The 18578-nt window shown below is 38.6% G+C and overlaps 1 protein-coding gene across 4 annotated transcripts in view; it reads right to left on the reverse strand.

The window, feature by feature from the left end:
• trim33 (tripartite motif containing 33) overlaps window positions 1-18578 on the reverse strand; it is a 30892-nt gene that overhangs the window by 3990 nt on the left and 8324 nt on the right. For 2 of the 4 annotated variants that reach the window (XM_040013742.1, XM_040013741.1), the window contains exons 2-19: window positions 18352-18470; window positions 14019-14172; window positions 13523-13655; window positions 12204-12320; window positions 11974-12088; window positions 11281-11427; window positions 10597-10714; window positions 10121-10392; window positions 9532-9726; window positions 5974-6030; window positions 5576-5776; window positions 4408-4537; window positions 4081-4144; window positions 2507-2660; window positions 1892-2322; window positions 1437-1548; window positions 1285-1359; window positions 104-256 (exon numbers count right to left, since the gene is read on the reverse strand). In XM_040013742.1, the coding sequence (XP_039869676.1) occupies window positions 104-256; window positions 1285-1359; window positions 1437-1548; window positions 1892-2322; window positions 2507-2660; window positions 4081-4144; window positions 4408-4537; window positions 5576-5776; window positions 5974-6030; window positions 9532-9726; window positions 10121-10392; window positions 10597-10714; window positions 11281-11427; window positions 11974-12088; window positions 12204-12320; window positions 13523-13655; window positions 14019-14172; window positions 18352-18470 (2747 nt within the window). The remainder of the gene's footprint in view (window positions 1-103; window positions 257-1284; window positions 1360-1436; window positions 1549-1891; window positions 2323-2506; window positions 2661-4080; window positions 4145-4407; window positions 4538-5575; window positions 5777-5973; window positions 6031-9531; window positions 9727-10120; window positions 10393-10596; window positions 10715-11280; window positions 11428-11973; window positions 12089-12203; window positions 12321-13522; window positions 13656-14018; window positions 14173-18351; window positions 18471-18578) is intronic. The other 2 variants (XM_040013745.1, XM_040013743.1) reach the window with 1 other exon arrangement.

Genomic DNA, 18578 nt, shown 5'->3' on the forward strand with positions numbered 1-18578 from the left:
GCAGGCAATTCAAATATCAAACCATATCAGTCTAACCCACGTCTGCATGCACACACAAGCAGATGCCATTCCCCGAAGCAGTCTCAAGACTCATGCTGCTCACCTCGTTGTATTTCGCACAGTTTTTGAAGACCAGGCGCATATTGGACACAAACTCCTGGACAGACTGGTAGTACTGGGAATTCCGCAGCTGCAGCTTCTTCTTCACCTTCTTTAGGTCCATGGGCTGCTTGATTATCTTGTAATAGTTGGGTACCTAAAAAAGCAGGTCAGATAACATCTCAAATTATTTCACATGACTCCAAATATTTTTCTTTTGGTGAGACGTAAACAACGTTTTTAGAGTGTAAAGATTTTAGAATTTAGAGATTTTCCCAAACCCCAACAGCAGATCAGACGTTTAGAAACAAAGATGCATTTAAACACTGTCATAACCCACAACTGTGGTAGCAGTAAATTGCAGCCATGCTATAGTGCAGTCCAATATAAATGGGCATACAGCAAAATGAAACCCATTATTAGCACAGCATGTTTGAGTAACTTATACAGAATACATGCCAAAGAACATGTGAAATAATACGGTACAAATACATTACTTTACACAAACTTGTGTGGATTTTGATATCTGTCGCAGGAGATCCTACCCTTTGGACCTAGTGTCGTAACTTCTAAATTTCTAAAATTCTAAGGACAAGAAAGAGCAATGAGAGGACAACCTCAGTTTTTAGATGGCCTCTGGCCATGAAAATCAAAATACCACTTCACTTTTAAAATGTTAAACTTTTTCTTTCAGCATTTCTGCCTGTATTTGCAGCTTGACAGTAAGGACAGGTAAGAAATGTGAGGCGAAAGCAAAGAGGAAGACGTGCAAAAGGCAGGTGGCTGGGACATACAAATGCTGTGGTCACATTGGCATGTGCTGCAAACCACCAGAACACAGGAAGATCCCTCCCAAAGAATCAGTTAAAAATATAAAAGGTGGTTCTATATGTGGTAATAAGAGCCTGACAAGAACAGAAATTTTTCAATACATCAGAAAAAATTTTAAGAAAAAAAAATTTTTAAGCAAAAAAGTGGGGTAAGTGTATCCACTGAGACCACAAGCTACCGTCAGTTCTACAGTAATCGGACATTTATTAATTTTGGAAGAAAAACAGAAAATACAGGAGTTAATGTCAAACAACACACGAAATGAGGAACAATTAAATTTTGCTAACAACACAAGGAAGTAGAATCTTCACAGCAGCAATGGTGGTGCAGCACAGCTGACACAGTGCTACTTACAGAGCTAGGAACAGGTTCCCTAAAGCCCACGCTGAGCTCATGACAGAAGATGTACAGCAGGAGGCGTTCACATTTCTGAGGACATAAGAAGAGAGAATTAGTTGCCTTGTATCAGTCACGTCAATGTGGATTACTGTGGTTGTTTTACTGACCCTTTGGTCCTCAGCACTCAGGCCCTGCTCTCCTTTGCCCTTCCTGCTATCATCACAGTACTCTATTTCAGGGTTGGTTATACTCCGACAAAACGTGCAGAGAAAGTCGCCCCTGTGACACACAAATAACACACAGCACATTCAGAATCGCATGGAAGTGTGTTTGGGGGTTTAAAGAGATCAACGTGTCTGCTGGTATCACAGCCTATGACTATTATTCGGCTATTATATTACTAATGTCTTTCTTTTTTCTGTTGCATCTGTGACTTCCTGAAATCCACCCAACTACTTTTTATTTTAATTTATTGTGCTTTTGAAGTTTTATTGCATCTATGTTTCACAGAGTGACCTTGTAAAAATAAGATTTTAATCTAAAGCATTTGGGAGATCTGTAATCTTTTTTTAGGGGACGTCCAATCAATAAAATAAAATAAAACTCCATTGTAATCACTTACTTTGGAAATATTTTTATGGTGGGTACATGGCATTTCATGTGAAACACTTTGGGGCACCGGTCACAGCACAGCAGATCACCGCCATTGATACAAACAGCACACCAGTCTTCATTTGGGTCATCCTCTTTCCCTTCAACATTCCCAGTTCCAGTAGAAGCCTCACTCCTTTTGGTTTCTCCCCCCTTATTTGAGTTTCCATTAGTGAGTGGAGCGACTGTCGTGGTGCTGCTGCTCTCTGTGGATGACGAGGTAGTGGAGGTCATTGTGGTTGTGGAAGAAGATGACGCGGCTGTACTGGAGTCATTGAGTCCAGAACAAGGTGTCTCAGACTGAGGTTCCGTTTTGATGCGCTCGCCTAGAGCCTTGAGAGCGTCTTGGCCTGCAGATACAGCTCCCACTACAGGATGGGGGCTGTTCTCTGGACTGCTCATCTTCAGGGGAAAAAGCACACACAAAGCAGTGTTTTAACGCAATACGACAATGTTTGACAAAATAAAGACACTACTCTAACTAAATACAGCTTTGTCAACAGTGTTATCATATCACTTTTTCTGTTGAATTTGCAATGCTGTACTGCAATATGATATTATCACATTACAACTGTATATATCATACCATGCAGGCACTCCTTCCAGCATCTTTGCCCCGCTCTGTCTTCAGAGAAGAAGCTGGACAGCTATAGCTGTCATCTGTACCAGGCTCCTGCTTCACCGTCACCTGCTCCACTGCTGCTCCACCTCCTGGCCCTCCCCTTCCTGCAGAACTACAGCTGAAACAGATAAAAACAAACCACATTTTATCATGCTTCCTCATTTATGATATATAATTGACTTATTATGAATAAACCTGCATAACTGGAAAAGAACATGAATTTTGTTCTGACTCAGTCGTTTTTGTGAAGCACTATTTTTAATAGATGGGCTTGAGAGAGTTATTTCATTTGAAATAACTTATTTGTTCTGCACTCTTATTTTCTCTGTCCAAACAAACCTTTCTATTAATAAATGCAGAACAAAAATGCACGATTTCTGAATCAGAAGAATGGAGATACAATAAGGAAAATGCAAAGTTGTCTGACTCCCGTTCCAGACCACATACAGTTCTCATGTTAAGATGTAAATAACATAGCAAAGATTAAAATTACAGTTGCCAAATTTAATATCAAATTTAACAGTGAAAACACTGTGACATAGAGCACCTTTAATACATCTTGCCTAGGAGAAGCAAAGACTTCCTGAAATCCTGGATCTACAGAGGAGACACACTATTTGTTTTCTGGTGATGCTCTGATAGGAGCATCATCTTATAGCAAGTTGAGTGCAGCTCAGACTTTCAACAGGTGACTAAATCAGCCAGTAAGATGTTTTGTTTTAATGTGGTTGTGTTGTCAGCATTTCAAAGATGCTAAAGAGTCCTTCAATTAGTTTTAATACATTTGTCTGAATCTCAGCACACAGCAGACTCCTGTACACTCATCCTGTGCATTCATCCTGTTGCCTCCATCCGCACTAAAATCATCAGTGTGCGAGCATTTCCACTGATTGCCCAAACTATAACAGAAACACCGCTTAGCTTGAAAGATGAGATGGTACAAAGAGTAGTTGCTATTTATCCTCCAGTTTTCTTTCTCCATCATTTTTACAGAGGTAGCTTTTTTTATTGCATCAGCCAAAATCCACAATTCTACTTCACATCTTTGTACAAACAACAACTCATCAAGCATTGTCGACTGTTCTGTTCAGTCATTTTCTTTACAAAGCAATTTATCACTCCCATTTATCAGGACATTTTGTCCTGAGTGAATGATGTTGCCATAAAACAGAAACAATAGTCAATAAATCCACAGCAGATTTTTACTTAAGGTCCTCACAGCATCAGGATTCAATCTTAATCTAAACGACCCCTTTTTGTACCTAAGCTGGACCGGTTTAGTGTCGATTAGTCCAATTACTTTTGAGCTGATTACTGCACATATAAAAAGCATTTTCCCACACAGTTCTTTCAATATTAAAATAATATCACAATATATGCATATTGTAGATCTTATATCATTATATTATAGCTACAGATGTAAATGATATAAATGAAAAATTTTACATTATTATGGACCCAACACTATGCTAAAGGTCATGGAAACACTTGTAAATACTTTCTCCTTGCTAATAAAATTTTGGCTTATGTTGTCTTACCTGCCCCTGCTGCCTGTGCTGGAGTTGCTGGAAGGCCGTGCTGGCGTATGGGAATTAGACACACCTGCAGACATAAATGAAACGAGGAACAAAACATCCATGATCACCTCTTTCTCTGGGTACACATTAAAGCTCTTCAACATGTACACAGCACTTAATCAGGGAAAGAAAAGAAAGAAGAAAAAAATCAGTGTCATTTAGATCAAAGGCTAAAAATCCAAAAGCTATTAATGCCGCCCGAATATCCCATAGACTGTATGTGATTTAAAACTGCAGCAATGTTACAAATAAAACATTAAATGATATTTTAAAACGACATGCGGATACCTGAAGATCCAGGAGAGTGTGTGGATAGTCCGGGTGAGGGGTTCATGTCCACTGAACCCAGCTGAAGCTTGCTGGCTGTGATCCCGCGATACATAAGGTCTCCAAGGTAGTTGGTACCTGCATCCTCCAACTACAAAAAAAGTAGAGCGATAGAGAAAAGTTAGTGAAGAGGCCAAAAATAAAAATAAACAAATAATGAAATAGTGATATCCAACCAAGGTAAACACCACCAGCTACAGACACATGTAATCCCAACTCACTTTACCATTCCTGGTCACATGACAGATTTTATGTAACTACACAAATTCACACATTGCTCATCATGTTTTCAAATATCTAATTTATGAGTTTTTTTAATCTAAGCTTCACAGATATTAAACATCTTTCAGTGCTAGTGATTATTGTTGGGTCTGTGTTTCCACAAGCCCCGCTGGTTTAGAGACTTATTCATCATGAAGAAAACAAAACAGTCAGCGATCGATCGATGTACTTGCAAGGAAGGCCTCGTTGGTGTCTACCACAAAATGACCCCAACGACGGCCTCCGCTTGCTGCCTTTTATTGGGAAAACAGTTCACACAATACACATCACAGCAAAAGCACCGCCCACGTAAAACCCCCAAATGGTTACAAAGACAAGGCACTATGCATGTGTATGTGTAAACATGCGTGTGCGTGTGTGTGTGTGTGTGTGTGTGTGTGTGTGCGCGCGTGTGCGTGTGTGTGTGTGAGATACCTCCTGCTGACCAAAAGGGTCATAAAAGCAGGAAACAACATCACAAGAAACAGATCTTCCAGATAGGATGTGCCTGTGATAAAACACTACAGCCCCCTCCCAGAACCTCGAGAATCTGGGTGAATGAATTCCTTTCATCACAGAGTTAAAACAATGTAGAGATGGTAAGCATAAAAATGACAACATTTAACAATTCACTCTAACAATTATACAACCAGAAAACAACACATACAGACTTTATACATTTTAATATTTATTGCGCAACTATTTGCGTTTTTTTAGTGCTGCGATACACAATTTCCTAACAAAGAGTTAACACATTTTATATAATTTATACTGATTAAAAAGAAACAGTGTAATGAAATGTAATGTAAAGATGTTGATTGTTAATCAACTTTATTTTGAAAACTGAACAACAATAAAATGTGCTTACCTGAATGGGAGGGATCTCAGGTACGCAGGGCAGGTTCTCGGGATTGGTGACGGATGGGATGAGCTCAATAGGACCCATGGCAGGGTTTACAGGGCTACGGTGTGCGTGGGCGCCGGCCATACTAGCACTGGTGGGACTCGTGGGATTGGCATTATGCAGGGATGCAACCGGAAAAGGTCCTGCATGCCCTGGATTAGAATGCTACATGGAAAAAGAGAAGGGAAAGTATAGAGGAAAAGAAGGGAGGAGAGGAGGGAAGCAGGTCACTCACTGAGGTTTAAATAAGAAAAAAAGAAATCTTTGTTGTGCAAACAACATTGCTGCATCATCATGCATTTGAATGACCACACATGCTGCACAAGACAAATTAATGACAAAGTAAGAAAAAAGTGCCAAACCCCTGATTGTAGTAAGAAACGAAACCTTTGGTGGCTCATCTCAGATTCTATAGACATCTGGACACAAAGAAAAAGGGGCTGGATATAGTGGAGCTTCTCTTACCTAGTCGTGCATGCAGGCAGCAAATGTACATTTTTATATTGTACAGTAAATGGTATTCAAGAAAATTAATGTGTACAGATACACTGGAGAGGTAGTGTTAAGCAGAGCTGAGGAAGTCCTTTGCAGTCTTCTCTGGAACAACAGTTTCAGATTTCCTTTTCAAGGAATCATTAATGGTGTGTTTGAATGTTATACTTTATCAAATTTAATTATCATTTGTGTGTAGAAAATTGAATTTAAAAATTCATTTTTCCATAATAGCACAGCTAAATTTGAAATTAAAACCTAAATGACAAACAGTTTTAAATGGACTTTATATAATAACCCTGGCTTAATTATTCTAAAAATCAATTAACTGCATTCATTTCAGGACAAAAAAAAAAATGTTTCGCTGCTTTTCTGAATGAATAAGATTGTTAAATTTACGAGAAAAGGTTTTTACATGTGTATCTGTTAAAAATCTAACGTGTTCCTTTCCTTTAACAGTGGCTTTTCAACCTTCTCTAAAAACCCAGTTATACCCTGCAATGCATGCATCATATAGAATTCAATTTACAGGCTTTTTTGAGTTTTATTATTTATATTCAATTTTATTTTCAGTTCAAGGAAATCTACTGTTAAAGAGCAGTTCATTGCTCATTGTTCATTGCAGGGAGGCTGCAGGTAGAGAGGCAGGGTACACGCTGGACAGGTCTGTGACAAGCTAATACAGAGGGACAGGTGATCTTTTACTTACATCACACCTACTGGCAATTTAGAATCGCCAATTAACCTAATATGTATGTGGGAGGAAGCATGAGTGCGCAGAGGAAACCCAAATTGACACATGGAGAACATGAAAACTCAAAGTGCTAACCACAATGCTACACTAGTAGCATCTCTTAAAGCCAAAGTCAAAGAAGAGACTCAATAATTGCCTTACTTATTCATGGTCTTAACATCGACCACAATAACCACGATTTTGGTCACAATCCAGCAGCTCTACTCACAACTAAATAAGTATTTATGTAGGGCTTTATATCCAACAAAAATAAATATTACATTTAATAGTGCACACATATATACACACACAACACTTGCTTTTGAATTTTGCTAAAACCTTAACACTTACAGAGTTCACATTTCTTAAATTAACGCCACTATTCACCCAGATAAGCTTTAGTGATTCTGTTAAAGTCATACATGAAAGCAGATGGCAGAAAATACACATCTAACAGCCCGTTTCCCTCACAGGAACCTTTGTTGAGACTTCAATCTTGTTTCCAGTGTTAACTGCATGGCTAAAAGGTGTCATCACATCACAAATCGGCCAAGTACACAATATATCAAGTCTGGTGTCTGAAACCATTGAAGTAACAATGCAAGAAAGGGATGAAGTGAATTTGGATTAAAAAAGAGAAAAGGAAAAAGTTGTCCGCTCTCTTTGGGCTCATCTGGTTAAATGATGATTATACCAAAAAAAAAAAAAAAAAAAAAAAAAAAAAAAAAAAATCTGACATTCACAGATATTATCCTTATTTTCTATATGGCTTGCATATAATTTGATAGATTACAGAAACTTTTGTTTGCCCCACAATAAAAAAAAGAAGCAGCATCTGTGAAATTATGTCCATTTTTATATTAGTGGGTGACATAAAAATGAAGAGATTTCTATGTAATGTGATCAGTGGAGTTTGCAGTGTAATTAGATTATTAATATTTCATATTCTTACATGAAAATGGTAGTTACATTTTTCTAATTCAGTTTCTTCTTGCACATACTGCAAATTGAACTTCAGCTTTGATTAAATGATGTAATTTAACCATGCTACTATTAGAAGAGTGAAGATAGACGGCAGCACCATCGGCTGTTAATTTAAAATGAATATGCATCTATGAATCTATGACTTTTACAGTTGCCAGTGGTACCCCTCAGACTTCTATGAACTTCAAAATCTTACGTCTCAAGTTATTGCATTCATGAGATTTGGTGACTCGCTGATCTAGAGGCCCAGGTCACTGATATTCAAACTAGTCTGAGATTTTTAGTAGATACACCTTTGGCATCAATTTGAAACTCATATGTCATTTCGTTCTGGAGTTAAGGCTGTGCGATATGACCAAAATCTCATATCCCGATATAAGACATCTATCGTCTCGATAACGATATAAATCACAAAAATGTAACATTTTCTGTAAATTCTGTGAATCTCGGCCAGCTCGACTTGCGGGAAGTGTTTCCAGCTGCGCGTCATGTAGCTGGAGTAGAGTGTTTTAACAGATGCATGAAACGATACATTTTTAGACATAAGTTGTAACAGCCGCCGTTTTCTTTGTGAGTATTTATTACACGGCGTGCTGCGGGGAAAAGCCTGTTCTAACGTTTGAGTCTAAGGTTTATTTTTTAGCACCTGGCGGCTCTTTTTTTTACTTCTCATCCGCAAATAATCTGCTCTTTCACGTGATTCAGTTTATTTTGAAAAGTCTCAACAGGATCTTGAGCTTTATTGTGAAAGGTTTATGTGGAACATAAACAAGCGGACACGCGATGGTGTTACCGTCGTTGTTGCTAACCAAAACACATAAAAACAGGCGTGGTTATATTAAATATAAGAGAAAGAGAGAACTTTAATAAATTAATAAAGCCACTACAGTGACCATCAAAACGGTGAAAAAATATTGCCGTAAACAGTTTATTTTGCGACACCACAAAACAAACGATAGCGTAAAATGAAACGATAGACGTTTTTATATCGTCATCCGATATATATCGTTATATCGAACAGCCCTATCTGGAGTTATCACATTCACTAACTTGGGAGTTCATGAGGCAGACCCGCCAGGGTGACAACAATAACCCATTAGCTTAACGAATGAGAGGTACAAAGACACCCATCAAGATCAGTCTAAACTCAGACTGATAAAGTGGGTGGGGCTGATGTTTTCTTCGGTAAAGGTTGAATCTGGACAAACACCCATAATTGTATTGTGCAGGAAGTCCTGATAGTGTCCTACAGAAAAAATGGTGAGGTTAATAATGTTTGAGAAAATTAAAAACTATTAACCTCAAAAATGCCTTTATTTCTTTAATACTAGACTTTCTTACTTACACTCCTACATTACATACAAACACTCCAATTTATTAGGTGCTCAGGCAAGCAGACCTGACCACCTGGTAGATAGGTTGCAACAGCAGAGCACACTGGATGCCACTCCTGTCATGTCCTTGCAGGGGCTCCCCCCCAAATAATATACTGGATATTGTTCAAACTACTTTCTTAAGTCAGCTATCAGGCTGCTTAATATCAGCCTTGCTCTGTCTATCTATACACGAACGGTATTAAGAATGGCATTTTTGGTCAAACAGCTGCTTACCAGTCACATTTAATAAATTAATCTAAATGTGCCTTACATAATAAAATTACACCTGTTCAGCTATTTCCATGTAGTGAAACTAGAGTGTGTTTTGTACTGACCTGTCTCTGTAGCTGCGGCTGCATCATAGTAGGATACTGCTGTCCATTATGTCTCGGCTGACTGGTGGGCATTCGACCCGGCGATGGGCCAGGTAGACGCATATGGTGTGAGGAAGGGTACAATGGGGGGCCCGGCCCCCCATTCATACCCCCAGGCCCTCTTGGTATCTGCTGCATACTGATGAGTCTTGGGGGCTGGTGGAAAACAAAAACAGAAACCTTACAGACGTATTTGACTCCTGTTCTAGCAAACATGGTCGCCAGAGACATGTCAATGATGATGATTAATGCTCATATGACAATCACTTCAATCATTTATTCTATGGAGACACTTCAACTACTACAGCTTCTCAAACTTCTAGAATTCTACTTGTTCCCAACAGGAAACATGTTTTTGAATTAAGTCTCACTGAACTTTTTTGTCTAAGTAAATGTTTTTTGCCAGATTTGAAGCCAATAAAAGTATTTAAGAGGTATTGCAGCATCCATCCACACTGCTGACACAGAGGTTTAGTAACACATTATTTTTTGCTACACTAGATTTACAGTTTATTCCAAAATGGCACCTTAGCTGGGAATGATTTCATACCTGCTGCTGAACCATGGATGGGCCTGCCTGCCTGGATGCGATGCGCATCTGTTGCTGTATTTGCTGCTGGTGTTGCTGCTGTTGTTGTTGGTGCTGCTGCTTCTGGTGTGCATAAGCTGCCTGCTGCATGTGTTGCAGTCTGAGTTGTGCCAGGTTGATCTGTCCTGGGTGTTTGCTGGGGAGACCTTGGACTGGGGATATAGGCGGTCCGCCTACCATCACGGCACCGGGCGGCTGTGCAGGTGGAGGTGGTTTCTCAATAACCAAATTACCTAAAACAAGAAGATGGAGGCCAGTAAGCTGAATTTAAAGAAGCACAGAATAAACGATCCCTTTATTTACTTAGAGCAGTGTCTGTCACGTAGAAATAAACAGCTTCTAAGAACATTAGACGAAATATTCACTGGAACAAATCAATATTTAATGCATTGACATGGTAGCTGATGAAGTATAATTCGGGTATACATTTCTCTCACCTAGATTAACCACATTTTTGGCCCAGAAGGTGGGGTCACAGAAGAAGCGCACAACTCCGTTGGCCTGGGGTGCTGGCTCCAGCCTAACTTTGAAGAGCTGGCGTAGCTGATACAGGATCTGCATGCATTCATGCACACAGAGAATAATGTTCTTCAGTTACAGAGCCTGGCTAAGCAAGCAACAAATATTATGTTTATCAGCAGGCCCTTTGGGAGCATTACTCAACAATCCCACAACAAATTTATCTCAATTATCACATTTGCTGGCTATCTTGTGGTAGGCGGTTAAATTCACATGGCAGAGCCATCCATCCACATACAAGGGGATTAATTTTGCAACTATACCAATACAGCTTGGCCAGCAGGGTACAACAGGGACAAAAATACTCTTCTTAAATTGCTCCATTACATAGAACCACAGGCAATAAAAACACTAACATACAAGCTACCCTACCTACTTATATTAATTGCAATTCACACGTGATCACGATCATTAGGTCATGTGACTAAAATATTCATTAAAAGAAGATCAAACACTTTATATAGTATGATTCTTTGGATGTACGGGGCTTTGGCATCCGCTTAAAGCCAAATCCAATGCTTTTTCAAGTCTGCTTTGTTCAGGCCATACAGTTAGCTCCACCATCTCCACTGCTGATCATCTGGAGCTCTTGAGAAACATACCAGCCTCTTGCTGTAGAGCAGTGCTGTGCTGCTGCCAGTAGTGATGGCCCAGTGGCAGAAGTTGAGCACATGATGAATCTGTTGTGCCAGTTGGGTAGTGTCTTTATGCTGAGCCACAAGCCTCATACTGCGTTCTTTGGTCACACTCTAAGACAAAAAGAGAGATTATATTGGTTAAGAAATTGCTACTCAAAGAGTCTAAACACTCCAGCTGAATGAATAAGTCATGATCAAGCCAAATCTCCCTCTAGGCAAAAATAAAGCACATGCATGGAAAAGGATTAGATCCTTAGATTTGATTAGATTAAAATCTAACAATCCCTGCAGGGTGCCTGGGTTACTGCGGTAGAGTTTAACAGAAAATAGCAAAGAAAAAAAATAAGAAAATAGGCACAATACATTGTGTAAACAATGTGAAAAAGGTTCCGCTAACAAAATGCTTGCATCTATGAGCCGGGCTCCAGACATAAAAACTCTCGAAAAGCTTTTTGCCAACCACATGTCTTTGTGCAATTTCAGTGAAATTACTATGTTTCAACGCTGTTACAGTGAGTCGCCTGGCACAGCCTGAGCTCTCATAAATTCGTTCAAGTACTGCTGCTGTAATTTCAATCCATTCCACCAAACCAATTATGAATTTGCAGCACATTATTAAGTTCTGATCCAGACTAGCTTCCACTAATATTCTCTTACCTCCAACTGCTGCAGCAGAGACTTGCCCTTTTTGTTGATTTCATTTATAAGAGTAAAAACTGCAATTTTGATCTCATGCTCCACCTTCCTGTGTGTCTCATTAAGTTCTTTTAACCTGGGTTAAGGTAAGCAAAAAGAGGACACAAATGATTTACATAGAAATACCAGCCAGAAGTATATACATCCCCCAACTGTGTCAACAGGTAGCACTGGTTATGAAAAAGTCGCACCTGCTTTGCACCTGAGAGACAGAATAATGGACAAAGTTCTTCTTTTCCTGTAATTTGGCCATAGTGGTCTCAATGATGCTTTTATGGTTCTGGAAAGCCTCTTCCAGAAACTGGTACCTGGGAGTTGAAACATAACATCAGAAAAAAAAATATAAGAACAAATGACACAGTACTCAAAGAACACCAAATCGTACACGCACAAAATAAGGGTTCATGGCAGGTTGAACCACCATGAACCATGTTTACTTGTCGTTCTCTTCTTGGCTTACTGCACCCTTAAAGTGAATTAGCAAGACATGTGCTCAGAGCTCATCAGAAGAAGCCAGAGACGCTGACTGTTAGGTTTATATTGTGGATTGTCATTTATGCTTAGAAATATATACTCATATATGCTTAGAGTTATATAATCAATAGCATATTGATAGGATGTCTGATCCTTAGTAGTCTGCAAAGACTGTGTGTCTTCCACAGGGTTCTGGCATGCACACACATCCTAAGGTCATGAGAGAGGTCGTACCTTCTCTTACTGATTTATGGTATAGGAGGGACACCTACTCTGTATATGTTTAAGTATAAGAGCCCTTTGTTTAGGTGGACCGCTGGACTCCTGGCACCAGCTTTGGGGAGCATGCTACACATGCTTGGATTTCCCCTTGTGGGGAAAATTAATTTATTAATTAAGTTATTCTATTCATGTTTTCATGTCCTGTTTTATGACCACTGACATTAAAAGTATCGCTCCTCATTCATTTTCACAGTTGCTTCAAAATAAGTGTGTAGATAAATACCTGGGGGGTTGCTAAGATAGCTGCTGAGTGGGAACGGTTGTTCTAGATAGACTTTGATACCATCAAGTTGCAAACAACTTTCAATTAGAGGGCAGACGATTTATTAGTTTTGTGCAGATAATGAAAAAAAGGGTTGATGTTCCTAAAGGAGAGTCTCTCTTTGGAATAATTGAAACTGATAAGCATAATTTGATACAAAAACAATATTTTCATTATATTACTACTGAATCCTAACCTGCTAACCTGTAAACAAAACATTTTAAAGCCTCATGGCAGTATGTACATTAAATTTGGTGTGTCAATATGAAAGAGGTGCAAAATGCCCAGACACCAGTGGCTGCCAGCAAAGTAGGCAATCATTCTTAAACCTTAGTGTGCTGGGTTACTGCAGTAGCTCAATGTTAGGATTATTGGGGTAAAAACAAAAACACACTGTGCAATTAGTCACACAAGATAGAGACACTTTACCACATAAGAAAGCTGAAAGACAAGCAGCTGACAGATGAAAAAGGCATGTGCATGCTGAGCTACCTGTGCTCCTTGTGCTCCAGCAGCTGGCAGTCCCTACAGGTTAAAGTGTCACATGTCTCACAGAAAAGCTTCAGTGGCTCCTGCTTGTGGATGGGGCAAAAAACAGGCCTCTGTTCTGAGGTGCTGACAGACTCTGTAAATACACACCAGAAGAAGACATCATGAACACTCAGGAAAATAGTGATACTGGCAAGGAGTGAAAATGACCACAAGGAAAAAAACAAACAAAACAACACAAGTCAATGGAAGATCAAACAAGACTGCAAAGAAAGAGAAAATAAGACAGAAGCTATAAGGAAACTAGAGATTGGATCCTCTCTCCAGCCTGAGGGGTTCCATCTAATCAATGAGATCTGCAGCACTATTACCATGGCAACAACCAATCAGCTTTACCACAGACACTGCATGTCAGCTACTGTTTGCCTCGTTCAGTCTTTTGTAATGTTAGCCTCACTAAGCAGCAGCCAAAACTTCACTGTAAGAGTCTGAGTCTTACCAGACGCAGCATCAGCATCCTCCTTTGTACGAATTTTGTGGTCCTTTGTGATTTTCACCCTCTGGTGGGCCTCCACACAGGTCTTACACAGCCACTCTCCACACTCCACACAAAACCCTATAGTTCCTGCATTGTCCTCACAACTTGTGCACACCTTGGAAAGACAACACCAATTAGCACCTAAAACAAAGTATCAAAATGTGGTGATATCATACCAACATCATAATCTAGTCTTTTTTCTTTTTTTTTTTAAAACACCATTTTTGGGACAATGTAACATTTTGTGCTACCAAAATAAATAAATAAATAATCCACCATTATAAAACATATTTTGACAAAGCATGAACTATCAAATTCTCGCTCTATGGCGCAAATACACCAAAGATATATTAATACAGAATTATTCTCACAGTCACTCTGTTTTGTAGGTAACTTGTTAAAACTGACAATAGTTTACAATTTATTTTTCTAACACTAACATTAAAAATAAGTGAAGGTTTAATCTTGGAAAAGTGTGAATTATACACAACTCTAAAATGTGTTGGGGTATTTAATTCTGAAATGTTGTGGGTCATTTTAGTGGGTCACAAGGTGCAGGAATGTGGTTTTACTTGCAGCAGTAAAAGAAAACCAATGAATTCAAACAATATTCAGCTTCTTCACTGCAACATAAATCTGCATTTTTAAGTTTTAAGGATGATCTGGTAGTCAAGTTTTAAGCTGATACAGATGTTTTCAAATAATTTAGCCAATAGCTGATTTTTTTTCTGTTTATGTGCTTTTTTCTTTTTTGTGTCATCACTGAAAGATACTCATTTGTTTTGACAAATAACTGAAAATTAAAATAATATGATTACAACTAACTAAGTCTTCCACATTAAGATACTGGCAAAATTCCTGCTTGAAGAATCTAAATGACTCTTCGAGACTTGTTTTGGGAGACTGAACTAATGCCATTTTCATATGTTTTTAACAGCACGAGGATGGAAAGCCGGAGTGAAATTAGAACCTGAAAAGGTATAATCCAGATAAAAATTACCTCGTTTTGGTAAGCCATTTGCACTTCCACGGATCATGTAATGCGCCTCAGTTTTGTCACTTGCCAATTTAAAACAAGAACTAAATAGGATCATTCTGATTCACGTACGGACTTTTAAATATTACCAAACCCAGATTACAAGTACTTTAACTTGAACGCATCTATTTTGTCATGATATAAATACAATAATTCAAGTTGAAAATATTGAGGAGAACAACATGTAGCATGGTGTAATATTGCTAAAAGAAATTTTATGTAAACCAATTTTTTTTTTTTTGGGGGGGGGGGGGGGGGGGGGGGCTGTGTAGGTGTCCTTTAAATTTTGCATTTAAAAGACATGTATCAGTTTGACATTCTTGTAACACTGTTTAAGAGTTCTAGTTTTCTTTCTTGACACCCTTTTGATTTTGACTTTGGTTTATTTTTTCCATTGTAATCCAGTCTGAATCAGGGATTATGGTAATCCTTGATATTCTGGATCACAATAATCATTATCCTGTTCAAACTAGAGAGTTGATATGGATTAAAAAATTAGCTGGGTCACCTGATCCTATCTGATTACATGATCCTGTTGTTCCTTTGAACTAGATTTCAGGATTTAATCCTGTCTGATTGGATTAATACTACCAGATTACTTTTGAACAACTGGACCCTGGTAGGGAAAATTTAAAATCCAGCTGATATTTACAACTTCCCTAACATCTAAAGATAAAGCTTCTGAAAGGAGCCTTGGTGTTTTTAACTTGGCTTTTATCATGTCACAGGTCACAGTGTGGAGTTTGCATGTTCTCCCTGTGCCTGCTTGGCTTTCCTCGAATTTCTTGCCACCGTCCAAAAACACGTGTGTTAAGTTAACTGGAGATTCTGAAATGGTTGCAAGTGTGAATGTGAGCATGGATGATTGAATGAGCTCTCTCTATTAGTGATGTGATAGACTGATAACCTCTCTAGGGTAAATCCCGCCTCACACCCAGTGCCAGCTGGGACAAGTTCAAGCTCCCCCACTTACAACCCCAAATTGGATAAGTGCTAAAGCAGATGAACATTCACAAAGGATTTAAAATAAAAGCATAATAGAAGGTACCATCGCAGCCCACAGTTCTTCAGGAACAGGTTTATTGTCTCACAAAAACTGGTTTGAAACACAAAAACAAAAACAAAAAAAAAAAAAAAAAAAAAAAAAAAAAAAAAAAAAAAAATCACCAAAGTGGGTAACAGACGGTTGAACATTAACTAGAACCAGAAGAACAGGTGTCAATTAGGGCTGTGCAATATGACCAAAATCTCATATCCCCATATAAACATTTCTTATCCCGATAATGATATATATCATAAAGATGTAACATTTTCTGTAAATTCAGTGAATCTTCGGCAACTTGACTTGTGTTTTCAGCTGGGTGTCGTATTCCTGGAGTTGAGTGTTTTGACCGATGCATGAAACTATATATTTTTAGACATAAGTTCTAACAGCCGCCATTTTCTTTGTGAGTATTTATTACACGGGGTGTTGCGGGGAAAAGTCTGTTCTAACATTTGAGTCTAAGGTTTCTTTTTTTACCACCTGACAGCTCTTTTTTGCTTCTCATCCGTAAACTCTCTCCATGCTCTTTCAACTGATACTTTCGTAGGTGGTTGAAGAAGTTTGCCGTGTTTGAGTCTGTGGTGGGGACCGGTTTGTGGCATCATTTGCATAGTACAGTTTTCTGGTCCATGTCAGACTTTTCATTACCAAACCATGTCCATGCTACAGAGGTAGCCCCTCATTTGGAAATAAGGTTCTCGATTTGTTTTGACTGGTCCTGTTTGGAGCTACCCGGTTCTTCCTCATCATTACTAGCCATGCTGGTATTCTCGTGGTGACTATAAGTGTCATATATAGTTCCTTCATGTTTTTATTTGAGGTAATTTGTCCTGAAATTTGATGTTTGAGAATATTGTATTTTGTCATCATTTCAGTTTATTTGGAAAAATCTCAACAGGATCATGAGCTTTATTGTGAAAACCGACGCGTAAAACAGTCATGTATCTGTCCATAGTGTGGTTATTTTAAATATAAGAGAAAGAGAGAACTTTAATAAATTAATTTAGCCACTACAGTGACCATCAAAATGATAAAAAAAATATTGCTGTAAACAGTGAATTTTGCGACACCACAAAATAAACAATAGCGTATAATATGAAACAATAGATGTTTAATATCGTCATCAGATATATATCGTCATATCGAACAGCCCTAGTGTCAATGTATACAACTTTAATGAACCTTAACTATCCTTCTAGTCACAAGAATTTTTTAAAGCCATGCCATTTACTGCACAACAGCAATCAGATGAACTCATCTGATTTTGGTAAATGACAGCAACCTGAAGTGGATATGCTAGCCTGGAGATTTAAAGTCTGCAAATCTTAAACAGTGCACATCTTGATCTGTGTGACTGTTGCTTGGCAGCCACCTCAGGACTGTTTGCAGCTACTTATGTGACATTTCCAACTATTTATTGATAAACATCAATGAGCAACTGTGTTTAGAAACTGCAGCTTAGAAAAAGATCAAACATTTTCATACATGAAAAACTGAATTTGTGCATCCGGTATAGTGCGTGAAGGAGGACTGTACTTGGGACAGTGAGGGGCATGACGTGCGACTGTGATAACATGGGTACTAGGTCGGATAGGAGGGACCTGCAAAAGGAAGAAATCTGTAACTAGTTGGCCCAAATTATTGCTGCAGTGGCAAATGGCTGCCTATGGACAACTTTTGAATCACGATTCATAGGCAATGGGACAGTGGAACCTGTGGTGGATGTGAAACTGTTTAAACGGACAGGTATGTGGATAGTGGTAGCTATGGTTGAACGATACTGAGATATTTCTGTTATTTTGTTTATCCAAATGCAGACAACAGGAATGAGTTGGTGTAACAAAGGCAACTCTGCATAATCAGATGAAAGTTTTTAACTAGTTGTTGAATATGTATTCTTACTCAGACGAACTTGTGGCACAGAATGAGCAAAATATAACATGTTGAATATGGGTCTGAGATACAATCCATTAATGAGTAATGTGTAATGAGTCTATATTATCCATGTTTACCAACTCACTTGAGTTAGTGTTACTGTATGTGCGTGATGTAATTTTCAGTTTTTATATGTTCACAACAAAAAGGACTGGATCCTTTTTGAGATTATTTTAAAGAAATTAAAAATTTCAACCTCAGTTGAGATCTTGCCAAACAGCAGACAAAAGTCTTCAAGCACTGGTCCAAATACAAACAAACCAACCATGTCTACATACCTGTGCAGCTTTTTCATCTGATGTGCTGGTGGCCTCTGTAGTATCTTTGACAAAGTAGTTGTCAATAATATCACTTTGCTTGTAGTCCTGGTGGCAAACTGAACACCGCATGACATTAACTAAAGACAGAAGAGAGAAAACAAGGAGAGACCGGGGTCAAAGAAAGTCAAACGTTCAAACACTGGACTGCAGATCAGGTCTTAAGCAAAACAAGTGATACTGGCTGA

The sequence above is a fragment of the Simochromis diagramma genome, unplaced genomic scaffold, assembly GCF_900408965.1.
Source record: "Simochromis diagramma unplaced genomic scaffold, fSimDia1.1 OVJJ01000705.1, whole genome shotgun sequence".
NCBI lineage: Eukaryota > Metazoa > Chordata > Actinopteri > Cichliformes > Cichlidae > Simochromis > Simochromis diagramma.